Source organism: Stenella coeruleoalba, assembly GCF_951394435.1.
Source record: "Stenella coeruleoalba genome assembly, chromosome: 1".
Lineage (NCBI taxonomy): Eukaryota > Metazoa > Chordata > Mammalia > Artiodactyla > Delphinidae > Stenella > Stenella coeruleoalba.
The window spans coordinates 1,292,365-1,311,377 of record NC_137169.1 but is presented as its reverse complement, the minus strand read 5'-3'; the positions used below and the strand labels follow the sequence as shown (position 1 = coordinate 1,311,377).

The 19,013-nt window shown below is 66.5% G+C and overlaps 1 protein-coding gene across 1 annotated transcript in view; it reads right to left on the bottom strand.

Annotated features, from left to right (window-relative positions):
- Positions 1–19,013, bottom strand: part of PLCH2 (phospholipase C eta 2) — a 65,688-nt gene that overhangs the window by 9,695 nt on the left and 36,980 nt on the right. The window contains 11 exon segments of the mRNA XM_079941005.1: positions 35–100; positions 2,762–2,974; positions 4,015–4,122; positions 4,503–4,674; positions 6,231–6,351; positions 6,632–6,835; positions 6,967–7,060; positions 8,511–8,681; positions 12,013–12,141; positions 12,302–12,597; positions 14,374–14,520. Coding sequence (XP_079797131.1) covers positions 35–100; positions 2,762–2,974; positions 4,015–4,122; positions 4,503–4,674; positions 6,231–6,351; positions 6,632–6,835; positions 6,967–7,060; positions 8,511–8,681; positions 12,013–12,141; positions 12,302–12,597; positions 14,374–14,520 — 1,721 coding nt within the window.

Genomic DNA, 19,013 nt, shown 5'->3' with positions numbered 1-19,013 from the left:
GCTCTGGCTGGCGCACGTGGGGAGCCCGGCAGACCTTGCGCTTCGAGAAGCTGCGCGCGAGGAGCCGGCTGTTCCGTCTGCTGGTTCCGGCCTCCTCGGCCTGGGAGGAGAGACAGGCAGGGGGGCTGGGTTGGGATGGGCAGCTCCCCCCAGAGGCCCCAGGCCGCCTCCCTGGAAGGGAGGGAGATGGGAGGGGCGTGGAGGAAGTGTGCGGGGAGCAGAGGCCTGAGAACAGCGCTTGCTCGCGCGCCCGTATCAGCTCCCCACGATGTGCCGTTCGACACTCCTCCAGTGCCTAGTCTTGATTTCTTCCCATGGATGGTGACGGCCTAATAAATGCCGCTTGTGTGTCCGGAACATTCCTCGGCGTGCCCGCTTAGGTCATCCTCATACGGGGGTCCCGCAGCTCAGGAGTCCCCGCCTGCTTCTTGCAGCAGCAAAGCTATTACCTACTTAGACAATCCCCTGGGCTGTGGCCATTACCGTTACGGTTTGCACTCGGGGCTACGGTGAGCCTCCTGAGGCTGCAGGACCAGCTTCTTCGCTGCTGTTTACAGAACATGCGCGTTGGCGGCTCCCCTCCTGCCCCCACCCGAGGGGCCCCCGCGCCTGTCCCTCCCCCCTCTGGGGCCGAGGCACAAAGCTGTCATCCATCCTGAAGCTCGGTCACACCTCTGGAGCGGCTGGGAGTCTGTGCCAGTGTCCCCGAGGTCCCTCGTCACAGCCGTCACCAGCCGCCCCCCAGCCCCTTCCACAGATGCCCCGCCCCCGCCCCCGAACTCTCCCAACTTTGCTCAGGACGTGCCCACCAGGGCGGGAGCCGGCTTCGCAGCCGAGGTTCCCTGTCAAGGAGGGGCTTCAGCCAGGGGCACACACATCTGCACGTATCTGCACACGCACCCTGCGTGCACCCACGCGAGCTTGTGCGCACCCCCCTGTGGGCGCCCCTGCGCACACACGCCTCCCTCGGCCATGCCCCTGCCTGGCTCGCTGGCCTCACCCAGGAAATGAGCAGAACCGCCGAGCAGGGAGCCTGGAGCTCAAGGGCGAGCTGCGAGGCCCCCCCAGGCCCGGCCAAGGAGGGCAGAGGGGTAGGGACAGCCACGGGGCCACCCCCCACCCCCTCCTCCGCCCCCTGGGGAGTGCTGTCTCCCACCCGCCGGCTGGCTGCCCGGAGGGGCGCTGGTCCAGAGCCCAAGGCGCAGCAACGGAGGCGCTCAGAAAACCCGCGAGCTGGCAGAGGTCGGGAAGCGGCGTTCACGGTGTGTCAGGAGCCGGCGGGGTTGACCCACCCCTTGGCTCTTTACACCCCGTGGTCACCCAGCACACGAGCACCCCTGAACCTGGCCACAAGCGCGGAGAGGCGCCTGCTGGCCCAGATCCTGGAGGAGTGCTGCGGCCACAGCCAGGATCTGCTGTCACCCACTCCCACCGCGCGCACCCCAAGCTCAGCAGGGGAGGCGGCACCCGCGTGCCGTCCTCGGGGGGTGTGGGAAGCCCCTCCCACCAGGACACAGCGCCTGACGGGCCTCGTGCTCGCAAAATGGGGTCTGCGGGGCCCACGGGCACCCTCCTGGCCCCGAGGCCAGCTGCCCCGCCCATCACAGCCCGCTCAGGGCGCCGGCTTTCGGGCCACTCAGCTCATGGCGCCACATATCCAGCGTTTGCCGGCCCCTCCAGACGGCCCCACAACTGCTCAGCCGCACTGGCCCGGCCCCATATGCTTCACGTCCGCCCTGACGGCCCCCACACTGTTCTCCCACAGAGGAACCTCCCAGAGCTCGGCGGCCCTTCCCTGTGCGGCTGGAGGGCCTCCGGGTGGGGGGCTGCACAGCTGCCCAGGATCACTCGGCTCTGAGAGCCTGGAGCCCCTCCCTGTCACCACCAGACCCCCCAGGCCACACCCAGGTCCTCTTCGGCAAGGAGCTGCAGGTGCCCGGGGGCTGCCAGCCCACTCCTGCCCACAGGCAGGGAGGGTGTGGGCTAGAGGAGCTGTCCGCAGGCCTCCAGGGGACAGGCTGTCAGCCACACACAGGGCAGCCCCTCCCTGGCCATCTGCCTGTGACAGGGTGACAGCTGGGGGTCCCTCGTGGTGAGAACTGGAACAGCCAAGTGTGAGCTCCTGGAGGACCCGGGGTGGAGATGTGCACCAGGGGCAGTGTGTGTGTATGCGTGCAGGTGTGTGTGTGTGCGTGCAGGTGTGTGTGTGTGTGCAGGTGTGTGTGCAGGTGTGTGTGTGTGTGGCCAGGTTTGGGGGGTCAGGTGTGTGTGCGTGCAGGTGTGTGTGTGCGTGCAGGTATGTGTGTGTGCAGGTGTGTGTGTGCAGGTGTGTGTGTGTGTGCAGGTATGTGTGTGTGGCCAGGTGGGGGGGGCAGGTGTGTGTGCGTGCAGGTGTGTGTGTGTGCAGGTGTGTGTGCAGGTGTGTGTGCAGGTGTGTGTGTGTGGCCAGGTTTGGGGGGTCAGGTGTGTGTGCGTGCAGGTGTGTGTGTGCGTGCAGGTATGTGTGTGTGCAGGTGTGTGTGTGTGTGCAGGTATGTGTGTGTGGCCAGGTGGGGGGGGCAGGTGTGTGTGTGTGCAGGTGTGTGTGTGCAGGTGTGTGCAGCTGTGTATGTGGCCAGGTTTGGGGGGGCAGGTGTGTGTGCGTGTAGCTGTGTGCGTGCAGGTGTGTGTGTGTGTGTGCAGGTATGTGTGTGTGGCCAGGTTGGGGGGGGCAGGTGTGTGTGTGTGCAGGTGTGTGTGCACAGCTACGCAGAAACCTCACGCTCCGGCCCCTCTCCCAGCTGCAGGCCGACCCCGCCTGCCTCGGGGCTCCCACCTTTTTGGCCTCTGCCGTGTGCCCGAGTTTGCCAGGCGGGGGCAGTGTGGACGCGGTGAAGTCACTGGGGTCTTCGCAGTCCCGAATCTTCGCCTCCTTCATTAGGGAATCCAGTTTCCTCTTGGCAATGTTTTCCACACGCTTCAGATTGGTGGAGGCCTGCAAGAGGCGGACGGCCAGCCCCTTGGCCTCGGTCCCCAGCTTGCGGGCAGCAGCGGGGACAGCGTCCGGTCTCGGGCAGGGCCAGCACCACTTCACGCTCACCCCACGTGAGCTCCAGCTCACGCCTGGAGCTGGCTCCAGGCTCGCTCCCACATCACCTTGCTGTGCGCCCCGGCATGTGATTTGTCCCGGAGCCTCAGACAGTGCCGAGCAGGCCCTGAGCCCAGGCCCATCTGATTCTAACACCTGTCTCCTTCAGGTGCACGATGCTGCCCGCCGGACCAAGTGGACCGCTCACCGGGCACCCGGCGGCCGCTCTGGGCTCTGAGAGCCGCTCAGCAGCTCAGGATCTGGGAACCCACCACCAGCCACCGTGCACCTCAAGAAGATGGATGGGGTGGGGACAGACCCCAGCGTGGCCCTGACCAACTGGAACCCTCCAGGCAGGGCCTGGGCCTTGGGCATCTGGGCACCCGCATGCCCAGCCAGGCTGGAGTGGGTGCAAGGTGGCCACCACAGACCGAGGGCTTACTATCACCCCTGGCCAGGCAGGGAAACCTGCTCCAGGGAAACCTGCAAACCCACCCAGAGCGGCAGGAATCCACTGCCTCAGGGCTTTCTAAAACAATTAGCCAGCCGCACAATTATTCTCCCATCCGATGGCCCCTCAGGGAGAAATAATACCTTGGCGGTACCCAGAAGAGGGAAGAGGCTAATTAGAGCGTCCCCACCCCCACCCCCGCCTGCCGCTCGGCTGCTCAAAGCCCTTGTGGACTCCTCAGCCTCAGCCTCCCAGCATTGCCCCTGGTCCCAGCGACTCTCTGAGAAGAGGTGACAGCCGCTAGCTGGGAACTCGGGGTTCGTGCCCTGTGTGGAGGGCTGGGCAGGGGGGTGCCCAGCAGCCTGGCAGCTTTGCAAATCACCCTCAGAATCTGCCCCCTGCCCCTCTGTCCCTGCCACCTCCCTTCTACGAGGCTTGAGCTGGCTGTTCAGGTCTGCAGCTCCACCGGCCCCCAAAGCCCCCCACCCCCACTCACATCCCCGTTGAGGAGCTTGCAGTCCTCATCGATCTCGTCTGCACTGTCCTCATCAGACACCTCGCCCTCCTCAGCGTCCTCGCTGATGTTGGCTGGGAGCTTCTTGCCCTGGGGGAGGAGGTGGACCTCGGCAGGGGCCCTGTGGGAAGTGCTGGGGGGCCGGCACCCACAGGAGCAGCAGCAAAGCGTAGGAGCCTTTCCCAAGCTTGCTCGTGGCTCTCAGGCCGGGGGCAGGGCCAGCCCACCCATCCTTGCGGCAGCGGCGTGGGAGGGACATGCCCGGGGGTGATGCCAAAGGCCCCAAGTTGATTGACAGCCACGGGGAGAAGGAGGCCAGGTCAGGGGCAGGCTTGCCCTGTGGCCCCTCAAATCTATCGCAGATGGCGCCGAACCCCAGCAGGGCCTTGCCCTTGACCTGACTGCAGGTTAGAGGTCGGAGGTCGGAGGCTCAGCAGGACGCTGGCCCCAGGGGGGTAGGCAGGGCTCACCTTCACCAGGATCTTGCCCTTGAGCATCTGTGGAGAGGGTAGCGTGGTGGCATCCTCGCTGCTAACTGATGACAAGTCCAGCTTGTCCCCAAGGATGTCGGTCAGATACTGGGCCATCTTCTTCTGCTGGACGACACTGCAGTGGTTCTCGATGGACAGAATCACTGGATACCTGTGGCCCCGAGAGGGAAGGAGCAGAATAAGGCCAGGGGAAGGCTAGGTCTCACCTATGTAGGACTGCAGGTCACCTGCACCACTGGATGAGGAGGAATCTTCACAGGAGCCCAGGATAGACGGGGCTGCCAGCCACTCTGGGAAGGGGCCCACCAATGGCTTTCAAAAGCAAGAGAGTGTGGGGGAAAGGAGCTGGGAGACCTTAGGGATGGGTAACGGAGGCATGTACTTCTTCTCCCAATAAGAAAATAACAAAGGCGAACAGAAACTCCAGGAAAAACAAAAGGAAACGTTCAAGCAAGTCATGGTTTGAAAATGACGTGGGGGACCTCCCTGGTGGTCCAGGGTTAGGGCTCCGCCCTTGCACTGCAGGGAGCCCAGGGTTAGGGTTAGTCCCCCTCTGGTGGGGGAACTAAGATCCCACAAGCCACAGAGCACGGCCAAAAAAGAATGGCGTGGACTACACCGAGGTGCAATGGATAGACCGTGAGAGAGATAATCCCATTCACCGAGATACTGCAGACGCTGTCCTGTGCGTGGCCCTGGGGCCCAATAAGGAGGGAGACATAGCCTGGTACACACCATCGGGGGAACGTCATTATTACCTACGTGGTGCAGAGTGGGGAGTGCAGAGTGGGGAGTGCAGCGCGTGGACTTTCATGGTAAGTTCTTCAGTTGTTAATTTCCTTAGTCATGGGCACATTTACTTGGATTTTTGCCAAAAGGCAACAGAATCCCTTTGGAAAATGTAAATGACCCCGACCTAGAGGTCAGAAACTAGAGCAGGAGGGGGGCGAGTCCTGCGACGTGAGAGGCACAGCCTGGGGCAAAGGTCCGCCCCGCCCCATCTCCCAGTCAGGGCGCTGAGGCCTGGGGGAGGACCTTGTGCCCACAGAGATTATGCTGGCATGGGAGGTGCAAGCCCTGTCCTGAGACCCCAGCAGGAGACCTGTGTGTCCCAGCCCCCCTGCCCTGAGACGCCCCCTCACCTGCAATTCCAGAGGCCAGAAGGCCCTGCAGAGATCCCTCCCTCCCACTCCCTTCCAAGACACAGCCTGTGCCAGGTCTTCCCGGAGGGGCACCCCTGTTTCTACTTCTTAAATCAGTCTCGCTTCCCCTCCCCCCTCCTTCACCCTCACCCGCGAGCCTCACTGAGCTGAGACTCGAGGGTAGCAGTGTGGGGAGGCCGTCTTCTATTCCCAGAAACTAAACTGGATTTTGTTCAGCAGTGTCTCTAGCCGTTCTGAGTGACGCAAGTTGAGTCTGGACACAGAGTAACTTCTTAAGAGCAATTAGTGCCGCCACTGTGGAAGGCCTCTGACACCAGGTGTCTGTGGCCCGGAGCCGCTGACACACACGTCCTGCCTGGCCCAGCTGCTGCTCCTGCGTCCACCGCCTTCCCTCTCCTCTGCCCCTGCCCTGCCCCCACCCTCAACAAGAAACCAGCCGCCAAAAGGCTGCGCTGCTCCGCAGAAAGGATGTACCGGAGGGGCAGGATGAGGCCCTTGAGCCCCTCCCCCCACCCGGGCCAGCCCCCCAGTCCCAGCCACTCACTCGCTCTTGACAAAGGCGTATTTGTTGATGGTTTCAATGACGTCTTTGAAGAGGATCTTGGAGGTCAGAGTGTAGCCATGGTGCACAATGGGCTCCCCGTCAGGCCCATCCCAGCAGTCCACTGCAGGCACACAGGCCTCAGTGGGTGCCAGGGCCCGGACCACCACTGCCCAGAGACCCACGGCCCGTGGACGCTAACCGGAGGCGGTCCTCTTGCGCCGCAGTTAACACCAGGAGAGACGTATCCCGGCCCCGGCCAGGCAGAGGGCACAAACCGTGCCCAGAGACTCCAGAGGGCTCCTCGGGGCCACCCCGCCCTCCCACAGGAGACATCAGCCCACGGCCTAGGCCCGGCCCCTGGGGCCGAGGGGCGTGCTGGGTCCCAGAGCCCCAGCACTCACCCTCCACGCAGCGGCAGCCGGACTGCAGGACCCAGGCGTACATGTCCACCCTCGACTGGGACATGAGCTGGTCGCCCACGAGGTAGGTGTTGTGAGACGAGGTGATGAAATAGTGGCTCAGCGGCCACGTCATGTCCTGGTGTACGCGGTGGTGCTCCGGGTTGAAGATGTCGCCAGCGGGGCTCCGAGTGTAGTTGGTGAAACCTGCTGGGGGGGCGTGGTGGGGGCGAGGGGCTCAGCCCCGTGTGCCGGGACCGCCCGCCCCCGTGCCGCGTGGACCCCGCCGCACCCCGCTGATCCGGCAGCGCAGCTGGGCCGGCGTGGCGCCCACTCACCGTCAATGCCCATGGTCCCCTTACTCTTGTTCTCCGGGCAGGGCTCAAACTGCTCGATGATGTCACGGCAGCTCTCGAGGGTCACGCCCGTCATCTAGGCCAGAGCAGGGGCTTGAGGCCAGGCTGGCCCATCTCCGGCCCCACCGCGGGCCGCCTCCCGCACGGGCGCTGACCACGCGAGGCTGAGGCCCTGGTCCCTGCGGCTGCTCCCCCGATTGGGGGCTCACTGGCCACCCCCAGTGGCATGAGACTTGGGACTCAGGGACCAGCAGACTCCAGAGGGTCCCCTGGGTTTGCAGGAGCTGGTGCTAACCGAGGACCCTTGGCATCATCAGCCGGGCCACCCGCCACCGCTGCTGTGTTAGGGGTCTCGAGGGCTGTGGACCAGGGCGGGCTGGCAGGGAGCGAGGCCTGCTGTGAGAAGGACCACGTCCCACCTTGGAGGAGCCCAGGGGGCTCACCTGCCCCTCCTGTCGCCTCCCCAAGTCCCTCGCAAGAAAGCTGTGCGTGGCAGCCGAGCCCAAGGTGGCCTTGCCCATTGGTGGACCCGTGTGTCAGAGGCTGAGTGATTTCCCAGGGCCCCACAGTGCAGCCCCCGGGAGCCTCCCACTCCCAGAGGCAGGCCCACCAGCAGGGCTACCTGGACGTCCCCAGGAATGTGGGGATGGGTATGTAGTGGGGGGAGGGGGCAAATGGGGTCAGAGCTTGGAGCAGCTGTGGACCCAGGAGGCCCAGAGTCAGGGGCCAGGGCTCAAACCACCCAGCCGGTGGATAGTTCGGGCCGCAGACGGTAAGAAGAGCTCTGGAGAGCTTAGGGCAAAGGTCAGGGAGCAACGGGTCAGTTCTACCCATCCCAGCCCGGGTCGCGTTCCCTCCCTCCACCCCTGTCGGAACAGCGGCCCCTCAGCCTCACTCGGGCGCTGCCCACGGTAGCCGCACCCACGCCGTCCGCGGTCCGAGCCCCCCTGTGGCAGCGCTGTCCCCTCAGGGGGTGGCCTTCCCCCCCCCAACCTGGGCCTGGGAGGAGGGGTCCAGACCCCTGAGCCAGGCGGGGAGCACTCGGCCTCTCAGGACGGATAGGGCGCCTGGGGCCGGGGACAGTAGAGGCAGGCGCACCCTGCTGGCACCCAGAAGCACCCGCACGTCTGCTGGACAAATGTCGGAGTGAGTTGGCAGTGGGCCCAGAGCCCTGGGGGTGGGAGCCGGCCAGACCCACGTGGCTGGACCAGGCCCGAAGGCTGGGCCAAGGGACCTAGGCCAGAAGATGCTCGACGCCAGTGCCGGGGCCGGGGTCAAGCACGGGCTCCCCTCTGGGAGCTCCGGGGGGGCCACGGTCAGGGCTGAGCCCCTCTCCTTCCCCACTGGCTTGGAGGCTGTGGCCCGAGCCAGGAACCGAGGCAGGTGCAGTAAGGGGGCCTCAAATGCCAGACTGGTGCCCACACTTCCCCAAGCTCTCAGCCACACTGTGGACGGGCTCAAATGCCCCGGGAGGCCGCGGTGAGGCCGCAGCTGCCAGGAGCCCGGCTCCTGCCGGGGACGCTCACCTTCTGCTCCACCTCCAGGAAGCGCTGCAGGTCGGCGGCGTCCAGGTGGTCTTTGTGCTCGCTGTAGGCCAGCATGAGCAGGTAGAGGTCCCGGCGGGTGGACATCATCTTGTAGAAGGCACAGAACTCCTCGAAGCCCAGTGTCCCCTGGTGGTCGTCTGTGTCTGCTTCCTGTAACGCAAGGCCTCCAGGTCCCTTCACATCCCACCCCGGGCCTCAGCCGCGAGGGTACCTCCAAGCTCCCCATCCCTCAGTCAAGCTTGAGTCGAATCACCCCTCCCGCTTCCAGCACCACTGGCCACGCCACGGGCTCACGACTGCTCCCCAAACCCGGCAGCGGCGTCCTCACTGGGCTCCCCCTCGCCTCTCCCGCCAAGAAGCCACCGAGTGACCCGTTAACACAGCTTGCATCCCACCTCCCCCTTTCCGAGCCTTCCCAGGTCAACCTGCAACTGAACCCAGCAAAGTCACCCCACCCTGGAGAAGCACCCCACCCTGCAGCCAGCGACACCCCACCCAGGAGCTAATGCCTACGCTGGGCTGTGATCTGTAACTAGGGTTGGCCGTCCATTGACTGGAGAAGCACAGGGCCCCCGGGCATGCAGGAATCCCAGACTCCAGCTGCCACAGCAGAGATGCGAGGACCGTGGCTGAGACCAGAGAGCAGCTCACACAATACCCACAGGAACCCCCCAGGCAAACCCACCAGGCTGCTAATGAGACCACAGACTCCTTCATGAATCCACTCACTCAGGGAGCACCTGCTGAGGTGTCAGACCCTGGGGACACCAAGAGCCCAAGCCAGGGACAGACCCAGAGGTCAAGGGCACCCAGTGCTGGAGGCCAGGCTGCCCTTAGGAAGTCATGGGGGTCCCTGGAGCTGGGCCAGAAGGACCATGTGGAAGGTACTCAAGACCCTGAGTGCCGAGGTTAGGTCCTTAGCCTGGTGAGCAGGGTGGGGGGTGGGGGGTGGGGGGTGGGGGTGGGTGCGACTGCCTGGCAAAAAGAGACCCCAGGTTCAGCACCATGGAGAGCAGTGCAGCCAGCCTCTCGGGGCGTCTGCATTCTTTTCTCCTATGGCCACACAATCTGGGGTGGCTGGAGATGGGAATGAGGCCCCCCTCTGCACCAGAAGCATCACCAGCGAGCCAGGTGCAGGCTACAGCCACCCCCATGTCCCCGGCCCCGGAGAGAGTAGGGCTCCTGGGAAGGCTGCCCTGCCTGCCCCGGCTTGGACCCTAGGTGGGCGCCCAGCACAGCCCGAGCATCTCCCTCCAGGACCCGGGTGCCCATGCCGGGTGCTCACACCAAGGCCAGGACAGGGCCAGCTTGGTATGAGGGGCCCATCCCAGGGCCACTTGCACGGGGCCAGCAGATGCCACCCTGTGTCTGTGCCAGGTTTGGGGGCAGCCCTGTGTCTAGAGCTGGTGGGACGGACCCGGGCAGGGCACTCGCTGCAGGTCAAAGGGCCCCTCTGGGACGGAGTCGGGCTGGTAGCCCTCCCAGGGGCCGTGGCTGCAGCTGGGCAGAGATGCAGGGTGATCTGGCCTCTCCGCGGGCTCCGGGCTGGGCCGCATGCCGAGGTGGTGGCTGAAAATGCTCTGTGACGACGAGGCCCTCAGGGGCCCAAAAGGCGGCTCTGAGCCCTCGGCCCCAGAAACGCCTCTCTATGTGGTCACGCAGCCGCTCTCCTCTCCACAAAGGGAAACCGCGGTGGCTAAAAGCACACGCCGGCCGGAGCTGTGCTGCTGGGCCAGGCCTCAGAGCCGCCCGGGGTGCGGCCTGGCCTGTGTTCCACGGTTATTTTAGGCTTCATGAAATTACGCTCAAGCCACTCGTTACCCACCATACAGATCTCTCCTTTGATTAGGGCAGTTCCAGGCAGTGGAAACAATATTGAGATTTCTCGACCATAAAATTGTTACTAATTATCAGAGCCGCTCTGCCCCGCTGGAGGTCAGCCCTCCTTCCCTGGGCTCCCGAGTGCCCACAGAGGGCCCCGTGCAGATGGGCAGGGAGGCCCAGGTGCTCAGGGACCACCGTGGACAGCGCCCACTTGGGGCTGAGCTGCCCAGGGTCTGGGGTCAGCAGGTCTGGCCCACAGCCCCCCGCTGGCCTTTCTCCAGGGCCCCCCTGGCAGGTCCTCCTTGAAGCGGCCTGGACAGCGCCCGGGCACCACTAGTCCTGGGGCTGGTCAGAGGGCTTTGTGGGGAGCCCCTTTTGTGCCCAGGGGGTGCGGGAGAGGCCCAGCCTCCTTACAGGAGGGGCAGGGGGCGTGGGCTCTCCGGAGCTCCAGCGGGGGGCATTTTCAAGGAAGGTCTTGGTGGCGGACCTTCAGGCCCCAGAAGCCTGTACCCACTCGCACCCATTCCGTGGGGGGCACTCGTCTCTCGTCCTGCCTCCGAGGCCAATCTGAGCCCCTGACAGCCTCACCGTTCTGGAAGGCACCGCTGACCCCCGAGCTGCCCCTGGAAGCAGGGCAGGCAGGGAACGGTGGGGCTGCTCTGCGGGCCTGAGCTATCTGCCAGCCCCTCACTGCCCAGGCCGGCTCTGTCCCCGCTGGGGCCTTCAGGAGGGGCCCTGTGAGCCCCCCAGTACTCACCCAGCAGTCCGAGAGCACTCTGCTCACACCACCCTGCCCCCGCCATTCACGCACGGATCCACGCGCTCCGGGCCGGCCAGCTCCCCTAGCTCCAGCCAAGCACAACCTCCCGTCCCTCACGAGAGCCCAGAAGGGGGCAGCCGGGCGCCGAGCCTCTGGAGCAGTTGGCTCTGTGTGTGTGTGTGTGTGTGTGTGTATGTCTGTGTGTGTCTGTGTCTGTGTGTGTGTGTGTGTGTGTGTGTGTGTGTGTGTGTGTGTGTGTGTGTTTGTTGGGGCACAGGGCCTGGTTCAAGCTCATGGAACCCTCTTCCCAGGTGGCAGCAAGACAGTGAGGCCTGAGTGAGGTGGAGTTTGCTCGCCCGTCCCCACCCGGATCCAGGACCTGCTGACACCGCCTTCCTCCCCCGGCCCAGCAGCGGTTCCACAAAGAGAGAAACTAATTACAGACAATAAAGGCCGCCGCTCAGCTGAGGATGCATTTTCATAACTGCTAACACCGGGGTGGCTGGGGACCACAGGCTGCGCGGTGGGTAACCAGAGCTGCTGCCCAAAAGGCAGGGCCCGTGCACCCCACTAAGCCTGGGGAATCGCGGGGCAGTGTGGGACGTGGGGTGCGGGTCCTGCGGGTGCTTCCCCTCGCTGACCCGGCGCCTGCCCACGTGTCCGGTCCGCCGGCCTGGGGAGGCCCCGGGAGCTGCTGCAGTGGTGCCGGCACAGCTGCGAACAGGGGGCAGCTTGGGGCGTCTGACTGACCGCCCCGCACAGGTGCAGGACGGCTGCTTCCCTGCCATTTCCTGCAGCCTGGATGGCACTGCCCGGGACCTCCTGCAGCTTGGACAGGGCCGGCCTGCTGCCGGACACACGCCTGTCCCCAGGACCCTGGCGGCCCCGCGGCCTCACCTTGAACATCTGCTTCACCCTCTGCCGCGGCAGGTTCACGTTCAGCTTGTGCAGCAGCTGCAGGACCTCCCCGATGCTCAGGCTGCCGTCGCCGTTCTTGTCGGCCTCGTCAAACGTCTGCTTCAGCCACTTTGGGGCCAAGTTAGGGGCCAACGGAGGTGCAGCAAGGCCAGCTGCGCCTCCCTCCCCTCCCCTCCCCTCCCCTCCCGGGGCAGGAAGGCGTGGAGGACCCCGCCCAAGTTCCCCTTCCCGAAATATGTGAGCCAGCTGGGGCTCACCTGCCCCCCACGGTGGACAGCGAGGGGTGGTCCCCGGGGCCCTCCCGCCGTCCGTGAGGATATTGGTCCCGGGTGCGCTGGCGGCGGGCCAGGCTGTCCTCGTCACGGATGCCAGCCATGAGGTAGCGCAGGCCGGTGACCCAGGTGCGCGCCTCGTCGCCGCTGGGCGAGACCAGGTCCAGCGACTCTCGGTGGCTGCCGTGGTAGATGCTGAAGCAGCAGCTGGGGTCGAAGCTGCTGTCGGGGAAGCGCTGGAAGACCTCTGACTGCCGCCCCTCGCTCACCTCCTGGATGGAGTCGATGGAGACTGCAGGGGGCGGGGGGCACGGTCACGGCCCTCCCCGGGGCCGGGCGTCCTCCACCCGCAGGCCCCAAGGCACTCTCAGCAACAGCTGGGGCCCGTTGGGGTCTCCCGCCCCGTCTGAGCCTGGGGCCGCCTCGGTAATAAAGGCTGGCACCAGGTGGGGCCGGGGGGCAGCGGGGCCCGGCTTGGCACACCAGCTCAGGCGTCATCGGGAATTTCAGCACTGGCTGCAGCGCCTGCAGCTCCGCGGGGCCTCCGTTCAGAAGCTGAGTCACCGCGAGGAGATGAGCTGAGAAGGGCGTTTGTAGGGCCTGTTCCCGTGCCTGAGGCAGGGCCCCTTCCCAGGCAGTCGGGGCACAGGTGGGCAGCATCCCCGCTGGGAGCAAGCACCCTGGGCTCGGCACAGCCAGGGACTCCAGCACTGCACCCCCTGCCCGGCCCCTGCCCCCGGCGGCAGGCTCGGCACCACCCTGGACGTCATCGTGTCCCGTGCAGTAACGATGGGTCTTCCCCACTCGCACAGTGAAGGGTGCGCGAGTCCTTCTGTCTTCTGCCCCCACTACCCCCTCCCCGGGAGCTCCCGCCTCCCCAGCTCCCTGTGCACACGCATGTTCATGGTGGGGGTGGGGGTTCTGGGCCCCCAGATTAGGGGGCACTGGCAGTCAGGAGACAGCTGCCCCCACACTGTTCCTCCCTCCTGGGGACCCCTCCATGGCCAGAGTCAGCTGGTCTCCCCCTGTCCTAGCCTGCTGGTCTCTGCCCTGTCACCCCTTCCCCAGCGGGGCCTCCACGACCCCCACCCACCTGCTCCCCTCTATTTGCCATCCTGTGTTCTCATCACTCAGCATGATGTGAAGTTATCCTACCGTTAGGTGGTGTCACCCACCTCGCACTCAAAAGACCAGCTTCATGGCGGCTCAGTTCCCAAAGGATGCCCAGTGCCGGGAACTGTGCATGGCACAGAGCAGGCGCTCCGAATGGAGCACAGGGGCTCCTGCCTGAGCAGCCAGTGGCGGTTCCACCTCCCCGGGGCCCACAGGGCAGTCCCAGCCCCCTCCTCCAAGACACCCTCCCAGGGGGCTCCACAGCGTGGCTCTCTCCTGGGCCCCATGGTGGCAGCAGTGCCCTTAGCAACCATGGGGCTGAGGCCCTGCCCCGGCACACCTGCGTCTCTCCAGTCGCCAAAGCCAGAGGAGGGGCCATAAAGTCCCCTCTCTCGCCTGTAAGGACTCACGTGTCTCTTCCTGACCCCCAGGACCCCCAGCCTGGTCCCTGCCCAAATCCTCACAGCTCATTACCCGCCACCACCCATCCAGACGGCTCTGCAGCCTCCACACGCCTGTCAGCTGCTCACACCCAGGCTGCCTGGGCCAGCATTCGGCAGGCACCGGGGTCGCACCCTCAGGGTGCCCAGCAGGGTCTCTCTCTGCTCACGAGCGTCTTATCTCCCCGGCTAGACTGAAGGACTTTTGCCTCTCAGCGCATCTCAGCATCCGGTGCAGGGCTGGGCGCTGGGGCTACTCAGTCTCCACTGAGTCCCAAGGGCTCTGCTAGGTGGGCAGCAGGGCCAGGGCCCTCACCCCACCGCGTCCAGATGTCACCGAGGATCTCCAAGGCCAGCTGAGCCCATGGGCCGGGCCTGGGGACTTCCAGGGCTCAGGTCTTGCTGCCCCTTCAGCTGCCCAGTGGCTGCTCTGGGAGGGTCCTCTGGCCCCCTGGGTGCTGGTCTGGGGGCTCTGCCCTGCCCACCGCTCCCCCACGCAGGGCCACCCCACTCACTCTTGGCCTTCTCGTTCTTGCGTGAGGGCCGCCAGCGGATGCAGGAGCGATGTTCGTCCAGGAAGTAGAAGCGGGCCAGGCCCTTGGAGCCGCCACGGAGCTTCACCATCTGCGTCCCCGCCTGCATGGCACGCATGCATCGCTCCACTGGCGGCCACCGACCCGGCACACAGACGGACCGACGCAGACAGACACAGACAGACACAGACGGACACAGACGGGTGCCGGTGAGCGCTGCAGCGGCCCCTCTGTGCTCACTGCAGCCTCAGCCCCACGCCCCACGTGCTCAAGGGGGTGCAGAGACCACCCACCCACCAGGGCACCGAACTCAGACCCCAGGCCTGCCTGAGGCCCCAGGTGCTGGCCCAGGTCACAGATCCAATCTGGGACCCTGATGAGAGGCCAGAGTCCACACAGAGAATTGGACCGATTCTGCCCAGCCGGGCTCCTGTTGGCCTCCCCAATGGTCCTGCGGCCCAAGGGCCAGGCGAGGTCCCAGACGGGACCCTTCCCACCCCCCAGCTCTGCCCTGCTTCAGCGGCCTCCCACCCACCCCCTTCCACCACCATGACCTGCCCCAAAGGCTATGACACACGAGAGGACACAGGGATGGGTGGCCGAGCCCGCTCTCAGGAGCTGCTAGGCAACGAGGTCCCGGGCCAGGCACAGGGTGGACCCAGGTGGGCGGCATGCAGGCAGCCCCCCACGATGCCCAGCCTGGCTCACTGGCCCGGCCGCAGGCGCTCCTGAGAGCCTGCATCCCCTTCCCGTGGCATCTTCAGGAAAGCTGCCCTCCTCACACGCACACACATCCACCCCGAGGCCACAGAGGAGGCTCCCCGAGGCCAAGGCCCCACACAGGTCTGGGAAGGTGCAGAGCCGACACCTTCCCCCAGGGGGCCCCACTGCCTCTCCCCTCCCCTCCCCTCCCCTCCCCTCCCCCTCCCCTTCCTCCCCTCCCCCTCCTCCCCTCCCCTCCCCTCCCCCCTCCCCTCCCCTCCCCTCCCCTCCCCTCCTCCCCTCCTCTCCCCTTCCCTCCTCCCCCCTCCCCTCCCCTCCTCCCCCTCCCCTCCCCTCCCCTCTCCCCCTTCCCCTCCCTCCTCCTCCCATCCCCTCCCCTCCTCCCCTCCTCCCCTCCCCTCCCCTCCCCTCTCCCCCTTCCCCTCCCTCCTCCTCCCATCCCTCCCCTCCTCCCCTCCTCCCCTCCCCTCCCCTCCCCTCTCCTCCCCTCCCCTCTCCCCCTTCCCCTCCCTCCTCCTCCCCATCCCCTCCTCTCCTCCCCCTCCCCTCTCCTCCCTCCCCTCCCCTCCTCCCCCTCCCTTCCCCCCTCCTCCCCCTCCCCTCCCCTCCTCCCCCTCCCCTCCCCTCCTCCCCCTCCCCTCCCCTCCTCCCCCTCCCCTCCCCTCCCCTCTCCTCCCCTCCCCTCTCCCCCTTCCCCTCCCTCCTCCTCCCCATCCCCTCCTCTCCTCCCCCTCCCCTCTCCTCCCTCCCCTCCCCTCCTCCCCCTCCCCTCCCCTCCTCCCCTCCCCTCCCCTCTCCTCCCTCCCCTTCCCCTCCCTCCTCCTCCCCCTCCCTCCTCCTCCCCCTCCCCTCCCCTCTCCTCCTCCCCTTCCCCTCCCCCCTCCCCTTCTCCTCCCTCCTCCTCCTCCTCCCCCTCTCCTCCCCCTGGTAAAGCACCAAGTAATTAGCCCACGAGGTCCCCCCGATGAGGAGCCTCAGGTGGTGGCGTGGAGGCCCGTGGGCAGTGTCAGCCCGAGGGAGCAGGCAGTGAGGACTTCTCAGAGGAAGCCAACCTCTGACCTTGAACTGCAGGCATTGGGTGGGGGGCACAGAGGGGAGCCGTGCACAGGGAGGCTGGGCTCCAGGGGAGACATCGGGAGGTAAAGATGCGGTATGGCTGCCAGGACGCAGGTAGCAGGTGGGAGGGGGGAGGCTGGGGATGGGGACAGGGGCGGGCCCCCGAGGCCTAGACCAGGTTCTGGAAGGCGGTACCTGGGCCAGGCCCCATCTGCCAGTTGGAACAGAGAGCCGGAGGGGCCCCGCCAAGACAGACACTGTACCCTCCAGAGTCTCACGGCAGTGTCGGGCACTCTGCCGGCCTCTAAGGGCCGACACGTCTGGCACCAGCATGCTGGCCTCACCACACCTGGGCGGAAGGTGCCACTGCCCCCCAGAGTAACAGGGACCCCCTCAGGAAGTGTCCAGCCGCACGTCCACCAGGACCGTGGCCCCGGCCCCTCCTTTACCCCTGACTCCCCCACCCCTTCCTTCCCCACTGCCCGCCTGGGGTTCAGCCTCCAGGCCCTGAGCGGGGGGTCAGAGAGGCGCACCGGGGGACGCTGCCGGAGCCGCATGACCCCCAGAGGGAGACCCAAGGGGTCAGGAGGCTACAGGTTTGCATGGAGGTGGGGTGGGAGCCACCAGGCCTTTCACAACCCCAGGAGCAGCCCCCCCCCAGTCTCCTGAGCCCAGTGACCCGGGGGGCTGGGCGGGGCTCTAGCCAGGGAGGAGCAGGCCGGCCCCGCCCCCGATGACCAGACAGGGCTGCTCCCTTACCTAGTGGGCCAAGCTGCCACTGCGAGGACACAGCCACGCTGCCGCCCACCCAGAGGAGAGCCTCCGCCCGGCAGGCCACCATTCCCTCGGTCCGGCTGGGGTTAAATGGCCAGGGGACAGACATGCCCCGATGATGGCCAGGGGTGGGCTCACGGAGGCCAGAGAGGGCCAGCCCCCAGCCCCACCTCAGCGGCAGGTCAGGCGGTGCAGGCAGCCCGGGGGTTCCACGGGGCCCCCTTCTCTCCTCGGCTTCTTCCTCCCCCTCACTGCCCACCGAGGCCCCCCGCAGGGCTGCTCCCAGGCGCCTCTGGCATTGGCCTCTCACCTGCTGTCCCCGATGGCCCCCGAGCCAGCCCACCCGCCACCAGGGCCACAAAGGGGTCCCAGGAGAAGCAACGCCCCAGGGCCTGAGGTGGGGAAGCTGCAGGGCCTCTGCCCGCCCCACCCACCCTCTGCCCAATCCCTGCACTAATCCAAGCCTGGATCCAGCCCAGCTGGCAGAGGATTTAGGCCAAGGGAACTCCCGGCCAGGGACCAGGAGGGGACCAGGCAGGTGGCAGTGTCGGCCAAGGCCCCAGGCCACCCCCACGCCCCAGCTGAGTAACGACAGGCAGGAGAGACAGGTGGTCTTCCTGGGGACCTGAAGACCACAGCTGTAAGGCCTGGGGTGGTCCTCCTGGGACCCCCACCGGGGCGCGCTCTCAGGCCCCACCAGGAGGTCTCCCTACACCCCTCCGCAGGCTGGATGCTCTGCTCCATCCCAGCCTGTGCCCCAGGAGAAGGCCCTGATCTCACCCCACAGCTCTCGTACTCCAGGGGAACTCCGAGTGGATTCCTGAGGTCCCAGTGGGCCTGGAGGTGGGACGGAAGCAGTAGTACCCTGCCCCCCAGCACCCAGCTCCCTGTGGGCTGGCGCCCTACAGCCAAGCCGGGCGGGACTGCCTGGCCGGGCCTGTTTGGCCCACGGGCGACCCGGGGCCTACTGGGCCCCTTTGTGCTGCGACTCCCAGCACTGGCTGAAGGATGCAGGTCCCCAAGCCTGGGTCTAGCCCTCCTTGCCTCCGTCACCCAGCTCCAGGCCCCTGGCGTGCAGCTGCAGTCCCCGAGGACCAGCCCTCAAGACTGACCTTTCCCAGCGGAGGGGGCACATTCCTCACAGCATTCTGCCCCCAGAGGCTGGGCTGGCCTGGGCCAGCTGCCCTGCTCATGACCGACCTGTCCTGGGGGAGGAGGGCCGGGCCTAGGGAAGGCCCGCCTGCTGCCTGCTGACTGGACACAAGGCCCAGTCAAGGCCACCCAGCTAAGGCCCAGACGAGGGGCAACCAGCAGAGGCAGAGTGGGCGGCACTCCCTCCTCTTCTGGGCCAGGGGCTGCCGGGCGTCAGAGGCTCCCAGGGCAGGCCAGCCTGGTAGACAAGGGGGCACAGGCCAGGGGGCAGAACCCCACCCCAGTCACGGCAGCAGGGAGGACTGGGGTCTTGCCCCGAAGACCTCGTGTTCCTCCTGCCGCTGGGCCCGCGAGCCCCCAGCCCACCCTGTGCCCCCTGCCCAGGCACCGCAGGGACAGCATGAACCCGTGTCCCAGGCCGCCTGTGGCAGTGCTAGGCCTGCACCCCTCAGTCCTCACTGCCCTAAACCCCACTGCTCCTGGGCTGTGCCGGGGCCCGTCCGCCTCCCCTCCCCAGCCAGAGGGGCGGAGCCCGGGCCAGGCCACAGAGCCAGGGCCAGAGGGCACCAGAGACCGGGCAGCCCGGGACACTCCCTTGGGTCCAGGGTCAGGGAGGGTAGGTGGCGCAGGCTCTGAGGAGACAGGACAGGTCACCTGGGTTGAGCACAAGAACCAGGGTCCCGTCATCGACTCAGAATCAAGTACCCAATCCCAGTTAGGAACTTTGCCCAGGAGGCACCGGCTCCGTCCCTGCAGGAGGTGGCTCTGCGCGGAACTGGAAAGGGGACTCGTCCTGGGTGTCCTCAGGAAGACACAGGCTGCCGGAGCCCCTGTGATGGGCGGGGTGGGGGGAAGGGGAACCAGAAAGCCCCGGGAGCATCAGGCCAGAGCAAGGCCGGGGTAGCCCCGGCAGAGGC